General features: G+C 38.7%; 1 protein-coding gene across 1 annotated transcript in view; it reads right to left on the bottom strand.

Moving 5' to 3' along the window:
- DUSP16 (dual specificity phosphatase 16) overlaps positions 1–15372 on the bottom strand; it is an 80071-nt gene that overhangs the window by 18949 nt on the left and 45750 nt on the right. The window contains exon 4 of the mRNA XM_006866052.1: positions 2857–3016. Coding sequence (XP_006866114.1) covers positions 2857–3016 — 160 coding nt within the window. The remainder of the gene's footprint in view (positions 1–2856; positions 3017–15372) is intronic.

Raw genomic sequence — 15372 nt, 5'->3', positions numbered from 1 at the left:
ACTCTGGGAGCAGCTGAGTGTCTTGAATTAGAAAGCAATGGATTTGATTCTGCTATGAAATCCCCTAGCTATAAGCCTTCCAATCTTCTAAATATTCCTTTATATGTGGTTCAGAGTTCTAGCACCATCCCCTGAGCCTGCTTGGTCTGGTATTCTTGTGTTGTTGATGATGGAGATCCTAACTACACACACATCTACCCGATCTGCCAACTCCTAGTAAATATACTCAAGGGTAGTAAAAGACTTCTAAATAAATAAATAAAAATATCTGTAGATATGATAAACTGTGATGTATGTGTGTGTATAGTTAACTTGGAGCATGGTAAATTTCCTTCTGTATGATTTAAAAGTGTAGAGTGGTATTTGAAAGGAGAAAACAAGTTGGGAACAATGTTATTCATATTATCTCTTTTCTACTAGGTCTTTTACAGCTTACTTATTGTCATGACTGGAACCAGGTTTTCTTCTAAAAATTTCCTGAAATTATAGTTTTGGCTGAAATAAAAGCAAAGTGTTCTCTGGAACACTGTGATAAAAATGGTAGCATTAGCCACAATTACTACCTTCTTTTTTGTCTTTTTTTTAAAGCTTTTATTGTGAATTGAGTGATAGTTTACATGGGAAAACATCAGTTTTGCACTCATCCTATCATATTTTGTTTCACTGCAATAATTACAATCCCTCCATGCATCATTGTTCAATAGTATTTGCTTCTATTCCCTGTTTTTAGTTTGTTTTGATATACACAAAACCACTCAGGGATGTGTAATCATTTAAACAACTAAAGGGCACATTCTGCAAGCCTGCCTCCTGCCCTCCCAGCACTCAGTCTTTCTCCTTTCCATGAATCTAGAGTCCTCAGCTGCTGTATCTCTATCTCTCTATGTCATTACCTCTGCCTCCTGTGTCGCTGCTTCTCTGGATAGGGTTCCATAGTCCACTCATGCTCTTCTCTCTGATAGTCCCAGGGTCCTCTATTCCTAGAATGTAAGATGAACTACTCCCCCACTTTATGTTACAAAACTTCTACCTTTACAGTTGTGACAAGTTCAATTAGTCATGATAACAATTATTTACTAAGAGTCCTATCCCCATCTCCTTTCACCCAGACCCATCTAGACAAGATGAAAACTATCCAATGGGGATTCTAGCTCCCCCCCCACCCCTATCCAATGGGTATTCTAGCTCCCCCCCACACCACCCCACCCCTCATTCTGACACTAAGTTCCCTCTTGAAACCTTGTAAGCCAGCCACTTCATGCCTCTATAATCCCCCCATTTTAGGTAGCCAATGTCTAAGTTGCCCATCCCTATCAACTCTGTTTACTGAGGAGATAGGCTTGATCCTTGATATGAAGACTCCTTCCCCCTCTCAGTTGTTTTTTTAAATGTTTTATTGTGAATTATGTGATCGTTTACATGGGAGGAGAAAATTAGCTTTGTTTTCATCCTATCATATACCGTTTCAGTGTCATGGTTACAGTCCCCTCCAGGCACCATCAATCAACCTGCAAGCCTGTCCCCCAGCTGTCAGCACACAGCCCCTTCTCCCTCTCTGGGTCTAGAGTTCCCAGCCACTGCATCTCTCCACATTAATTATTACCTTTTAAAGAGGCAAAAGCCGAAAGGATGCTGAATATTTCCTAGAAGTAGAATGTATGGAGTATTCATTTTGGAGATTTTTTTTTTTGGTGATGATTTTAATGTGAATCATCTAAGTCATTCATCTATTGATGTTTCACAGAATGAGTCTTATTTTTAAATGGAAACCCTTACCAATCTGAAAGCCTTGAAAACAGATTGTTTTTGAATTACCAAAGCTTCAATAGCATTATCTAGAACATTTCTCTCACAAATTAAAAATATTGTTGGGGACCTAATTTATACTATTTCACTTTGAGAAAAAACACAAACAAAAATTAATTCTTATTTTTTAAAAGATGACTAACCAAGTATGGAATTATGGATTAGAATGTTCAAAGCTATGTGATCAAGGAAAAAACAAGGACTCACACTATGTGATGGTGTTCAAGATCTAGCAATATTCCTTTCCTGTTCAGCCACTCTGTACTACAGTTGACTTTCCAAGACACCTCATTAATTTACTATCAGCAGACTTGACCTTAGGCTTCAAAATGTCACAACAGCAGCTGAAGCTCGGAGCCAGGGAAGCTCCAGAACTGAACAGACCCAGAAAATAGGGCACAGTATGAGAGGACTTCACAAAGTTTGTGGGAAAATTCCAGTATCTTTTAATTCCATTTTCCACAAACTTTTTGAATGCTACAGATCAAATCCTGTCATAGCCAACAGAAAGGATATGGTCAAATGTGTGTGAGTTTCTATTTTATTATAGCCAGCTCTAACACTGCTTGAAATTTAATGGCATATGGATTAAAGTTTAGAAAGCTTGTGACATAAAAACTGTAAATGTAATGAAATTTGTTTTCATAGTATTTGGCATTTCTCTGGAGAACACACAGTAGCAAGGCAAAAACCATTTAAGGAATACCACACCCAAATTCAAAAAGTCTTTTAAGAGATTTGAAAAAATAAGATGGAAAATTCAATGACAAAGTTTAAGTGACACATAATCATCGATCCTACCATAATTTCACTGTATTCCAAGTTGATTAAATACGCACACTACTAAGGCAGTATTAAATTAGCTAGAATGTTACATGGCCAGTCCCTTAGGGATGAGACCTTTGACCTCTAAGTAAGATAATGACATCATGCTTTTCTGCTCTCTTAGATTTCTGGAATCTCTGAAATAGCCCTCTTTTCTCTAAAAATAAAAATAAAAGGAGGCACTTACTGATACTAAAGGACTTATGATATACTTGAGTTACTTACCAATAAAATCTATGGATTTATCCAAAAATGGTAAAATCTTCTCACAAAAGTTATCATTCACAGGCACTCGTAGAAAATGAGATTCGGGAATAAAGTCAGGCTTTGGACAGGTATGGCTGGCATTTAACACATAACCAATCCCATTCTGTTGCATCAGCTCCTATGGATAGAAACAGCAATTAAAATGACTAACAGTGTATTAACATGATCATTTTGAAAGAGTGAAGTTTCACATAATGATAAAAATCACCATATTCTTTGAAATAATCAGAATTCATTCAGTTAGTGAAATCCAAAAAAACCAACCCTCCTCCCCCCCTAAACACCCAGTTATGACCCTTGAGTTTAAAGCAGAATTTTACTAAAAGGCAAAAATGGCTGTTTAATATGGTATGCTTGAAGACCATACATCAACTCTCCATGTCTTCATTACTAGAGAAGCGGAACCAATATAAAATAACACCATAGCAACTTAATATGACTTTAGAATGCATTTGCACACAGAGTAAAACATTTTCGTACTAAACATGGTGACTGTTCTCTAAGCTTGCCTCCCTTTGGCCTGATTTGTCAGTTTCTACCACAGCCTTGTGAGTCAACAGCCGATTCTGCTTGAGGAGAATTACCCAAACTGATGTTTGAACTGCAGATGTGGGACTCTCTAGCCCTGTGAGCCATTTCCTTGTTGGCCCATGAGTTCTGTGAGATGTTGTCATGAATTACGGAATCCAGGGAAAAGCGAGAGACTATTCATGGGAGCAGCAGTGCTTGCTATCAGAGGTTATGGGGTCGAATAGCAACTTACAAAAATAGGACATTTGGAATGTCTTTAACCTCCACTTTATAGGGGCCAACCAGCCTTGTGCTACTCCATCTACGAAAAATTATTCTTACAGTTCTTCTCACTCCAAATACTCTTTCATGGCTGAATCTATTTCCATAGCTTAAATTATCAAAGCTACATGATGGTGACTTTTAAATGTAAATAGTATATATTCATAAACAAGGGGGCTTCAAAAAGTTCATGGAAAAGCTCCATTATTCCATTTTCCCAAGAACTTTATGACGTACACACCCACACCTCTCTTAAATTTCTGTCTTATTTTGAATGACCTATTGGATGATCTCTATTCGGATAACCCACAGACCCTTCAAACTCAAAACACCAGAAACCAAACCCAATACTTGTATCCATTCTCTGCCCCACACTTCTGTTTCCTCTCTGTAATCCCCAAATTGGTTTATGGTAACTACAGGCAGCCAGCCACTATGTCTCCATGTGTTCTCTTCTCTCTATGCCAGGTACCGCTCGGCGCTCAGCTCTCACCATGGGAACTCTCAGTGGAGTCTGCAGCCTTTCCCTTTCAAACCTTGTTCCAAACAACTCCCTATCTTTCTTAACATAAAACATAGGCTAAGTGCTTTATCCACACTCCGTCTTTTAATCTCATTAAATGTCTCGTATGGTGCTCCTGGTCCACACATAAGACCACTAAGCCTGAAATGTCACATGTATGCCCGACCCTAGTGTGCTTTTTGCACACACTGTTCCTATGCTTAGGATCAGGACTTTCTTCTCACTTCCCCTACTTCATTTAAATTAGCTTATCTATGGAATTCTGGCGTGGCAATGTAGGATAAGCACTGGACTGTGAACAACCAAAAGGTCAGCAGTTCAAACCCACCAGCTACTCCTTGGAAATCCTATACTATGTCACTGAGTTGGTACCAACTCGACAGCACTTAACAAAAACATCTATGAAGTGGTGTCAATTAACCATTCCACTTTCTGTCCTTCCAAAGTACTCTGTTCAAGCTCTTAGAAAAGCACCTAACATAACGTGCTTTACTTAGCTGATACTTCTTAGCTCCCTTATTAGGTAGTGAAGTAATGAACAAGATCTTGGACCAGGTCTTGTTTATTTTTCTACCTTCAGCACCAGGTACACTGTTGTGCTCAATACTTGTTTGTTCAACGGACCCCTATCTACTACTTAACCAGGCATGCCTATACAACCCACTCTACTTACTCATCGCACTGAGTCCCTAATCTCTTCATTTACACCTCCAAAATGCATCTGGCACAACAAATACACTTGACTTTTTATAAAACATGAACATAAAAATCCAGCTGTGTCTATAACCGTCTCCCAACCCTGAAATGAATCTGAGAGGAGCCAAGAAATAGCTTTTGGAAGTAGGTGGGCTTCTTAGATTAACCAACACTCAGCAGCTGTGCCAGAACCCAAGTCTTCAAACAGCCTCATAAGCTTCTGTTTAATTAGTAATTAGGCTATGAAAATCTCAATGGTGTTTACCACAACCTTTAAACTTTCGTACACAAAGCAAAGGTCACATTTGTTTTTCTATGGGTGAACCAAAGTTACACTGAGTGTCCTCAACCAACTACAGGGCACAGAAACAGTTCAGTATTTTGCATGTAAGAACCGAAGTGGACACTGGAGGTAAATTAATTTTTAAGCCTTTCTCAGTAGTGGTCTTTAAAGACAGGAACCATTTTACAAGTTTTCGTTCATATCCCATTTCCTCTTTCCTTTCCATGAGCCATACTACAAAGATCCATTAAATTAAAAGTAAAGGAAAATATTAAATCCCTATTCATCCAATTCAATAATGAAGATACATGGACTTTTCTGGGAGAAAGCGCAAACACTGATAGTGGTGCCTACTATAGACAAAAGACAGGCAATTCTCATTAAAGACAAAATGCGGTGCAAATCAAAATGAAGTCTGTCAAACTTGATTTCTCAACAGAAGAATGTAACAATGTGTACTTCTGACAAGGTGACTAATAACCTACATTTTGGAGAAATAACTTTTACTCAATTTGACTCAATCAAAAATATTTGTTGAACACCTCTAATGAAGGTCATTTAACAATGAAATAATATTACGAAGCATAATTAAAATACTGATATCTAGAATGTCTTGGTGTAGGGCTGTGGGTTAATGCATTGGACTACAAGGTCGTAGGTTCAAGCTCACCACCTGCTCCTAGGAAACCCTACAGAGGGTCACTATGGGTTGGAATCAACTTGATGGCGCTTAACAACAAGAATATAATTAATGCCTACTGTATGTCTGGTAACATAGTGGCTAAACACTAGGTTGCTAAACAAAAGGTCATCAGTTCAAACCCAGGAGCTGCTCCACAGGAGAAAGATGTGACAGACAGTTGGCTTCTGAAAAGATTTAGAGCCTTGGAGACCCTATGCGGAGGTTCTACTCTGTCCTCTAGGGGTCACTGTGAGTCAAAATTGACTCAATGGCAGTAGGGTTTATAATGTTCCAGGTACTGTGCTAAACATTTAAACAGACTGCACCATTTAATACTCAAAAATCACTCTTTTACATGAGTACATTATTCCCATTTTATAAATGAGGAAATTTAGTCCCAGAGAGGTCAATGTAGTCACACAGATCATCAAGTGGTGTACAGGTATAAAGTCAAGATTTATATCCATCTCTACAATCAGCCCGCTTAGTTATATTCTAGCTACTAAACTTTAAAAAATGTCATTAAGAATTCCAGTGGAACTAAAGTATCCCATATAGATCCTTTTTTCCCCTACTAAAGTATTTGAGCATAAAGTTTTAATTTCATTCTTTGGCTTTTTAACGACAACAAATCAGAAGGGAGATGAACACTGCTCTCTGCTCATGGGCTTCTGGTCCTAGGTGGTGGTTGTGTATTTCTGGGCTTTGAACTGGTTCTTCCCTGTTCAGTCATGACCAACAAAGTGAAATTAGAATGTATTTAACTTTGTAAAATGTGCAACAATAACCAGAATGAGAAAAATTGTGGGTCAACACTCTGCTAGAAGCTTAGACAGTGCTTAAAAAACAAGGACCAGCAGAGTTGAAAACAGAGATCCCCTGGCTCAAAGATTGTTACTGATGATGACACTTTAAATATGGACAGCTCTCCACAGTCCAGGCAGGAATCCGATCTCACACACTAGGCTCTGCCAAGTCTCCCATTCCATGGCTTCGACTCATCAGTTTTCTTGTTCCAGCTACTGTTTTACTTCACCCAAATTTTAAAAATTCGGATCCATTCTGATTTCACTTCACCAATTATAACTGAAACAGTTTGAAGCCCAAGTATATTCTGCCTTCTTTTTCCCCTTATTGACATTTGAACTGCAGTTACAGGCATCAAATTGCTGGTCTTTCTGTCACGTCCACATCAGACTGAAGACCTAAAGGCACTTCTCTGTCCTCAGGCTGCCAAGCACTGCTGTGTCTCGTCATGCAGGAAAGCACGAGAAAGATGCAGTTGGAACTTGGTTTAAGAAACAATGAAAACCCAAGCTCTCAACTCTAAAGCATTACAAAAGTATTCCTCACTTAAAAAACAATGAGCCTTGCAAGTGGTAGGGTCCCCTCAGGGCAAACCCCCTTCCAAAACTAAGACTCAATGGGAATACATGAGCAGACATGTGCTCGGATTGGTGACCATGTTCACTCGGATTGGTGACCACGTTCATCACCAATAAGGGGAAGTGTGGGACAAACAGCAATGAAGCGGCGAGCTAAACCCTACAACGTTCAACAGACTCCTGTGAACCCGGGTGGAGACCTGCTTGGCCAGCAGTGTGTCAAGACCTGGGGACCCTTGAGCCCAAAGTCAGTGACATAGCCACAGAGGACTTGAGTGGAGAGTGAAGCGTCCAGCTGTTAAGAACAGAGGACATATGCATAAGAACACCCACACTTGCAGATAATACCCGCTTGACCTGGCTTCAATGACTGGATGATCAGAGCTCAACCAGAAGAAGAGGAAAAAAAGAGTAATCTGATACAATTTGATGAACTTGACCTACACCTATGGATGCAATGGATCAAAAGAGGGAATAAATCTTTACAGTGAGGATCATTCCCACCTCCTCCATACAGAGTAGACAGGGATGGGCAACTTGGACATTGGCTACCCAAAATGGGCTACAAAGGCAAGAAGTGACTGGTTTATAAGCTTTCAAGAGGGAGCCTAGATCCAGAGGGTGCAGAGGAAGATAGAATCTCCACTGAGTAGTATCCAATTTGTCTGGGTGGGGCTGATGAAAAGAAAAGGGGATAGATCTATTGTGGTTTGTGGTACAACAGTGAATAATTGTTATCAGGACTGCTTGTGAGGGTTGGAAATGCAAAGGTAGACAGATGTTTTGTAGCAAAAGGAGGGAAGTGGTTGACTTTGTAGTCCAGGAGCGGAGGTCCCTGGGACCATCAAAGGTAGAAGAGCGGAGTGTGGGAGCCTACCCAGAGAAACAGTGACGCCAGAGATGGAGCAGCTGGGAACTCTGACCCAGAGAGGGAGAGGGGCTGTGTGCTGATGACCTGGGGGAGCTTGCAGGGTATATATACCCTTTGGTTGAAGGATCATACATGGAGGGATTGTAACCATGGCAATCAAACAATATACAATAGGATGAACGTAAAGCTAATATTCTCCCATGTAAACTATCACATAATTCATAAAACATAAAAACAAATGTGCCTTAAAATATGCATTTAAATATTTTAGGTAATTGGTAAAAGGAAAAGTATCAGACATTAAAATTGATGGTATTACTCATTATTTGTGGAATAAAATATTTTAAATACAAAATGAAAGAGAAAAAAATTGAATAACTTTATTAGTAAATATGATTTATACATGTTTTACTTGCAATCTACTATTTATTAAATTTATTATTTAGCTGCTATCTGGAAATAGATGGGACTTGATAAATAAAACATGGACAATGCTCAAAACAAAAGGTCTACAAAACTAAAATATCCCTGAAATGTTACCAAGTAAAATTTTAATATAATTGGGCTACTAAAGTAAATATCATACTTAAATACTCTCTCATCTGGGTTGATACTAACTGAGTCAATGGAAAAAGTCAGTTATAGAAGAAATCAGGCAAAATGATATATAGAGAGAGAGGAAGTGAGAGAGAGACAGATGTAAAACATTTTAACTTAATAGAGATATATGGACATTCATTCACTAACTTTAGATGCAAAACCATGGCTTTTATAAGTTAGCTAATTTACAGTTTTAAAACAAGTCATACCCAAATACATCACCTCCTTCTTATATTTTCCATTTCTTTAAAGGGCAAGAATTTATGAAGAAATATAGTACAGGATCCTTTAAAACTATGACTGTACTCCCAATACTTTTCCAGTCGGCCTTTGCTGTTAAGTGCCATCAAGTTCGTTCCAACTCATAGGGACTCTGTTTGCACAGAGCAACTGGTGTGTTTGAACTGCTGATCTTATGGTTAGCAGTCCAGTGCCAATCCTACAGCACCACACCAGAACTCCTTTACAGTTGCCTTTGTTGTTGTTGTTAAGTGCTGTCGAGTCAATCCCAACACATAGTGACCCTGTATAGGGTTTCCAAAGAGCGGCTGGTGAACCTGAACCATCGACTTTGTGGTTCAAACAACTTGCGGGGAGAAAGAAAAATTGACCGCAATTTACCTTCCCTGAATCTTTCCTAAACATGTAACTTCAAGTCATAGAAAAACAATTCTCTACCCTCATTCATATTTCATGGTACATGTAATTATTTAATTGGTGTACATAATTATAATAAAAAGTACACTGGCCTACACAGGTTTGAGAACAAACACAACTGATGCTTAGTAAGCATACAATTCAAATGATGAAAGCAGAAGTGCTAATAAGCAAACTGCCTGCCACTAGTCTAGCCATAAGGCAGGCATTTACTTGCTTGAGCATCAGAAATAGAGATGTAAGTCAGGGTATCCCTTAAATTCATCCAAAAGATTTCCACTCAAGTTACATACGACAGTTACTCTCTCTTCAGTGTATTTAAACTTGCTCTCATTATTTTTTTCTTGGATTTTTAAAAAACATATATGTAAGTGGCCAAGAAGACATCTTTTTTTGATGGCAGAATTGGGATGAAACCACACAATTATGAAGAATGGGTCTGTTTCATAAAACAATGATTACTTTTATTCACAAAAAGATGTCAATAACTTCTTACTTAATTATAAAGAGACAGTTATGTAATTCTCTCAGTTTTGTCTTAGCATATTGTATCAACATACACAACTGAATATTGACTCTGTCCCATAATTAAACATCATAATCTTTACCTCCTAGAGAGCAGTCATCTTAGGCTGTTTAATATTTAGCTCAACTTTGTGCTAAGTCTGTTAATAAGTGCATTCAGCTGATGAAATCATCTTTTTTCTTTGGCCTTCAAGTATCTTGCAAACACCTCGCCTCTCAGTTCACTGAACCCCTTCTGTCCACTGATCTTTGCTTCTTTCTCACCTCAGCCACTCACTGCCATGGTCCTAACTGGTCTCTGTCCATACAGACAGCTACAACCCCCTCCATAATCTCAACTTAAGGCAACTTAAGGCTTCTTCTTCCTATCTTTCCAGCTCACTCTTACTATTACTCTCAAAATCCTTCAATTCTTCCAGGATTTACAATACATTGATCCTTCCCCCTTTTCTCTGCCTATTACTCCCAAATAAAATTTTCTGCCAATCACTACAGTCACTCCCCTTACTTGGCTCTGAATTCTTTTACTCCACTACTGCTTCTTTACACTCACTTGGCATGATTATAAACCAGGTTACATTGAATTCTCTGCTTACGCCATGTTTATTCCCATGCAGCTGAACATGGTTAGAGAAAAAACAACACAAGGCAATGCGGCCAGATCTCACTTTTAATTCATGCTACTCATCAATCACTGTCTTTTCCTAGTGAATTCACTCTCCCTGTCTCCTAGATACAATCTCATCCATCTTCCCTTCTCTGCAAGTTCCCAGTACATTCTCCCTCATCCTCACTCTCAGCTGATGATCTTGTTCCCTACTCCACTGAGAAACACTTAGAAGTAAATTTTGATGAACATCCACCCCACATTAATCCTTCTACCTGCAGATATTATCTATATTTACGAGGGGGCCTGAAAAAGTATGTGGAAAAACTTTCACTCTCTTTTCATTTCCCTTGCCCATGAACGTTTTGAAACCACTTTGTACTTGCCTCCTGTTGCTATGGATAAACTGTCTAATGCTTGTAAAACCATCCCTCTACTTGTACAATAAATCCCACCTCCTCTTGGTCAAGAATGTGGCTGTAGCAACTCTCCAAACTATGCCTCCAATTACATTTCTACTCTGCTGCCTCATTCCTTATCAGTAATCAACTAAACCATTATTTCTCCCTTATTTAAATATCTTTTCTTGGCCCCTCCTTTTCCTTCCAGCTAATAACCTATTTCAAATTCTTTGAAAGAGCTGCCGATATGTGTTGTTGCCAGTCCCCTCCTCCTGTTATCTCTCGAACCATTCCATTCAGACTTTCACCTCACAACTCTACCAAAACTGCTCAGACATCACCAATGACTAATCCAAGGGTCACTTTTTAATCCTCATCAGACTTGGCCACCAGTATCATTTAGCATCTTGATTATCTTTCCCTCCTGGAAAATCTTTGTTTGGTTGCCTCGTGGAACATCACATTTTCTTGGATCCTCCTTCCTCAACATTACTTCTAAATCTCTAGCCTTTCAATGTTGGGAGTCCCCTTGAGCTCAATCCTAGTTCTTTTCTCTATCTTTATTCTCCTCTTAAATAATTTTATCCACTCTTACAACATGAAATACAATCTGTATATTTGTTAATTTGTCAGACTATGGTAGCTTGTGTGTTGCTGTGATGCAGGAAACTATGCTACTGGTAGAATGAAAACCAAGAGAGTAACCCGGTTTCAGCTGAGCTTCCAGACTACAACAGACTAGGAAAAAGGAGATCAAACCACTTCTGAATTGTTAGCCACTGAAAACCTTATGAATAGTAGCAGAACACTGTCAGATATAGTTCTGGAAGATGTACCCCTCAGGTGGGAAGGCACTCAAAATAAAAACCAGAGAAGAGCTGCCTCCTCAAAATAGACTTGACCTTAATGACATGGATGGACAAAAGTCTTCTGGACTTTCATTTGCTGATGTGGCACAACTCAAATTTGCACCATTCCAAAGAAAAGTGATCCAACAGAATGCAGCAATCATCGAACAACATTATTAAAAAAAAAAAAAAACACACAAGTAAAATTTTGCTGAAGATAATTCAAAAACATTTGCAGGAGTACACTAGTTGAGCACTGTCAACAATTCAAGCCAGATTCAGAAGAGAACTTGGAACTAGGAATATCATTATCATTGCTGACATCAGATGGATTATGGGTGACAGCAGAGAATACCAGAAAGAAGTGTGTTGTTGTTAGGTGCCATTGTGCCCGTTCCAACTCAAAGTGAGCTTAAACACAACAGAATGAACCACTGCCTGCCTGGTTCTGTCATCCTTACAACCGTTGTTATACTTGACCCCATTGCTTCTGCTGCCATTTTGCCAACTCATCTCACTGAGGGTCTTGCTCTTTCTCGCAGACCCTCTACCTTACAAAGCATGATGTCCTTCTCCAGGGACTGGTCCTTCCTGACAATATGTCTGATGCATGAAAGATCAATTTTGCCATCCTAATTTCTAAAGAGCATTCTGACTGTACTTCTTCTAAAACAGATTGTTTATTCTCTGTCTGTCCATGGTACTTTCAATATTCTTCTTCAACACCATAATGCAAATTCATCAATTTGTCTACGGTCTTCCTTATTCACTGTCCAACGTTCACATGCATATGAAGCTACTAAAAATACCATGACTTGGGTCAAGCACACCTTAGTCTTTAAATGGATATTGCTGCTCTTAACACATTAAGGAGGTCTTGTGTAGCAGATGTGCTTAATGTAATATGTTGTTTAATCTCTTGATTGCTGCTTCCAGGAGTGTTAATGTTGTTGTTGTTGTCAGGTGCCATCGAGGAGTGTTAATAGTGGATTCAAAAGCAAAATGAATTCTTAGCTAACTTCAATCTTTTCTGCATTTATAATGATGTTATTTAATGGCCCAGTTGTAAGGACTTTTATTTCCTTTGCTGAGGTGCAATCCCTACTGAAGGCTGTGGTCTTTGATCTTTATCAGTAAGAATTTCAAGTTCTTTTTACTTTGAGCAAACAAGGTTGCATCATGTGCAAATCGCAGATTTTCATTAAATCTTCCTGCAATTCTGAAGTGATGTTCTTCTTTATACAATCCAGTTTCTCATATTATTTGGTCAGCATATAGACTGTGGTATGCAGATGATACAACTTCGCTTGCTGAGAGTGAAGAGGACTTAAAATACTTACTGATGAAGATCAAAGAGCACAGCCTTTGGTATGGATTGCATTTCGATGTAAAGAAAACAAAATCTTCACCACTGGACAATTAACAATATTCTTATCAATGGAGAAAAATTGAAGTTGTCAAGGACTCATTCTTCTTGGATCAGCTATCAACACTCATGGAAGCAGCAGTCAAGAAATCAAACGACATATTGCATTAGGTAAATCTGATGCACAAGACCTGTTGAAATGAAAAGATGTCAGTTTGAGGACTAAGGTGCACATGACTCAAACCATGGTATTTACAATAACCTCATATGCACGCGAAAAGTTGGACAGTGAATAAGGAAGACTGTAGAAGAATTAATGCTTTTGAGTTATGGTGTTGGAGGAAAATACCGGAAGTACCATGGATTGCCAAAAGAACAAACAGATTTGGGCCAGAAGTACAGCCAGAGCACTCCTTGGAAGACAGAATGACCAGACTTCGTCTGTCATTGTTGTTGTTGTTAAGTGCTGTCGAGTCGATTCCAACCTATAGCAGCCCTGTATAGGGTTTCCAAGGAGCAGCTTGTGAGCTTGAACCACTGACCTTGCAGTTCAAATGACTTTGCAGTCTGATGCATTACCCCACAGCGCCACACCAGGACTCCTTGTCTGTCATAGTTCAGACATATTGTCAGGAGGGGCCAATCACTGGAGAAGAATATCAGGTTTGGTAAGGTGGAGGGTAAGAGAAAAAAAGGACAACACCTAGCAAGATGGATTGGCAAAGTGGGAGCATCAATGGGCTCAAGTATAGCAACGATTGCGAGGTTGGCCCAGAATCGGGGTAGTGTTTCGTACTGTTGTACACAGGGTTGCTATGAGTCGATAACAACTCTATGGCCCTAACAACAACAACATATAGATTGAAAAAGTATGGTGAAATAATTCAATCCGAGTACACATACTTCATGATTTTACACCATTTGGTATCCCTTTTTCTGTCTCTTAGTCTAGGTAGAGGTTTCTCATGAACACAATTAAGTGTTCTGGAATACTAACTCTTTGCAATGTTATCCATAACTTGTGTTATGATACACAAGTTATATCCATAACTTGTATCCATGATACACACAGGCAAAAGCCTTTGCATAGTCAATAAAGCAAAAGTCAAAATCTTTCTGATATTCTCTGTTTTCAGCCAAGATTCATCTGATGCCAGCAATGATAGCCCTAGTTCCACATCCTCTTCTGAATTTGGCTTGAATTTCTGGCAGTTCCCTGTTGATGTACTGTGTAGTCATCTGCATTATCTTCAGCAAAATTTTACTTGAATTTGATACTAATTATATTGTTTGATAGTTTCTGCATTCCACTGAGTCAATTTTGTTTGGAATGGGTACAAATATGCTTCTCCTTCCAACCAGTTAGCCAAATTTCTTGGCATAGAGGAGTGAGCACCACCAGTGTTTCAGTTTGTCAAAAAAGATTTCAATTTGTATTCTTTCAATTTCCTGGAGCCTTGTTTTTCACGAATGCCTTTAGTGTAGCTTCAACTTCTTCCTTCAATACCTCTGATTCTTGATCATAATCTACTTCTTTAAATGACTGAGCATCAACAAATACTTTATGATATAGTGATTTTGTGTATTCTTTCATCTTCTTCTGATACTTCATCTGTCAATATTTTCTCCATAGAATCCTTCATTATTAAAATTCCAGACTTTATTTCTTCAGTTCTTTCAGCTTGAGAAATGTGGAGTGTGGTCCTCCCTTTTGGTTTTCTAATTCACTGTAATACTTGACTTTGTCTTCTCAAGCTGTCCTTTGACATTTTCTGTTTAGGTCTTACTTCCTTGTTTCTTCCATTTGCTTTAGTATCTCTCTACTGGGCAACAAGTTTCAGTGTCTCTTCTCATGCCCATTTTGGTTTTTTCTTTCTTGTCTTTTTAATGACATTTCATTTTCTTCAGATGTGATGTTCTTGATGTCATCCCACAGCTCTTCTGGTATTAGGTCATTAGTGTCTAATGGAACAATTCTGTTCTTGGCAAGGTCTCTAAATTCAGGAGAGCTATGTTCAAGATCCTATTTTAGCTCTTGCTGACTTGTTTTAATTTTCCTCAGTTTCAGCATAAAGTTGCATATAAGTAACTTACTGTATGTACCACAGTCAGCTCCTGACTTTGCTTTGTATGATGATACTGAACTGCTCAACTGTCTCTTCCCATAGATGTAGTTAATTTGATTCATGTGTATTCCATCTGGTGAGGTCAATGTGTATAATCACCTTTCATGTTTTT

Source organism: Chrysochloris asiatica, unplaced genomic scaffold (genome assembly GCF_000296735.1).
Source record: "Chrysochloris asiatica unplaced genomic scaffold, ChrAsi1.0 scaffold00086, whole genome shotgun sequence".
NCBI lineage: Eukaryota > Metazoa > Chordata > Mammalia > Afrosoricida > Chrysochloridae > Chrysochloris > Chrysochloris asiatica.
The sequence above is the reverse complement of the archived record's forward strand: the minus strand, read 5'-3'. Positions and strand labels throughout refer to the sequence as shown.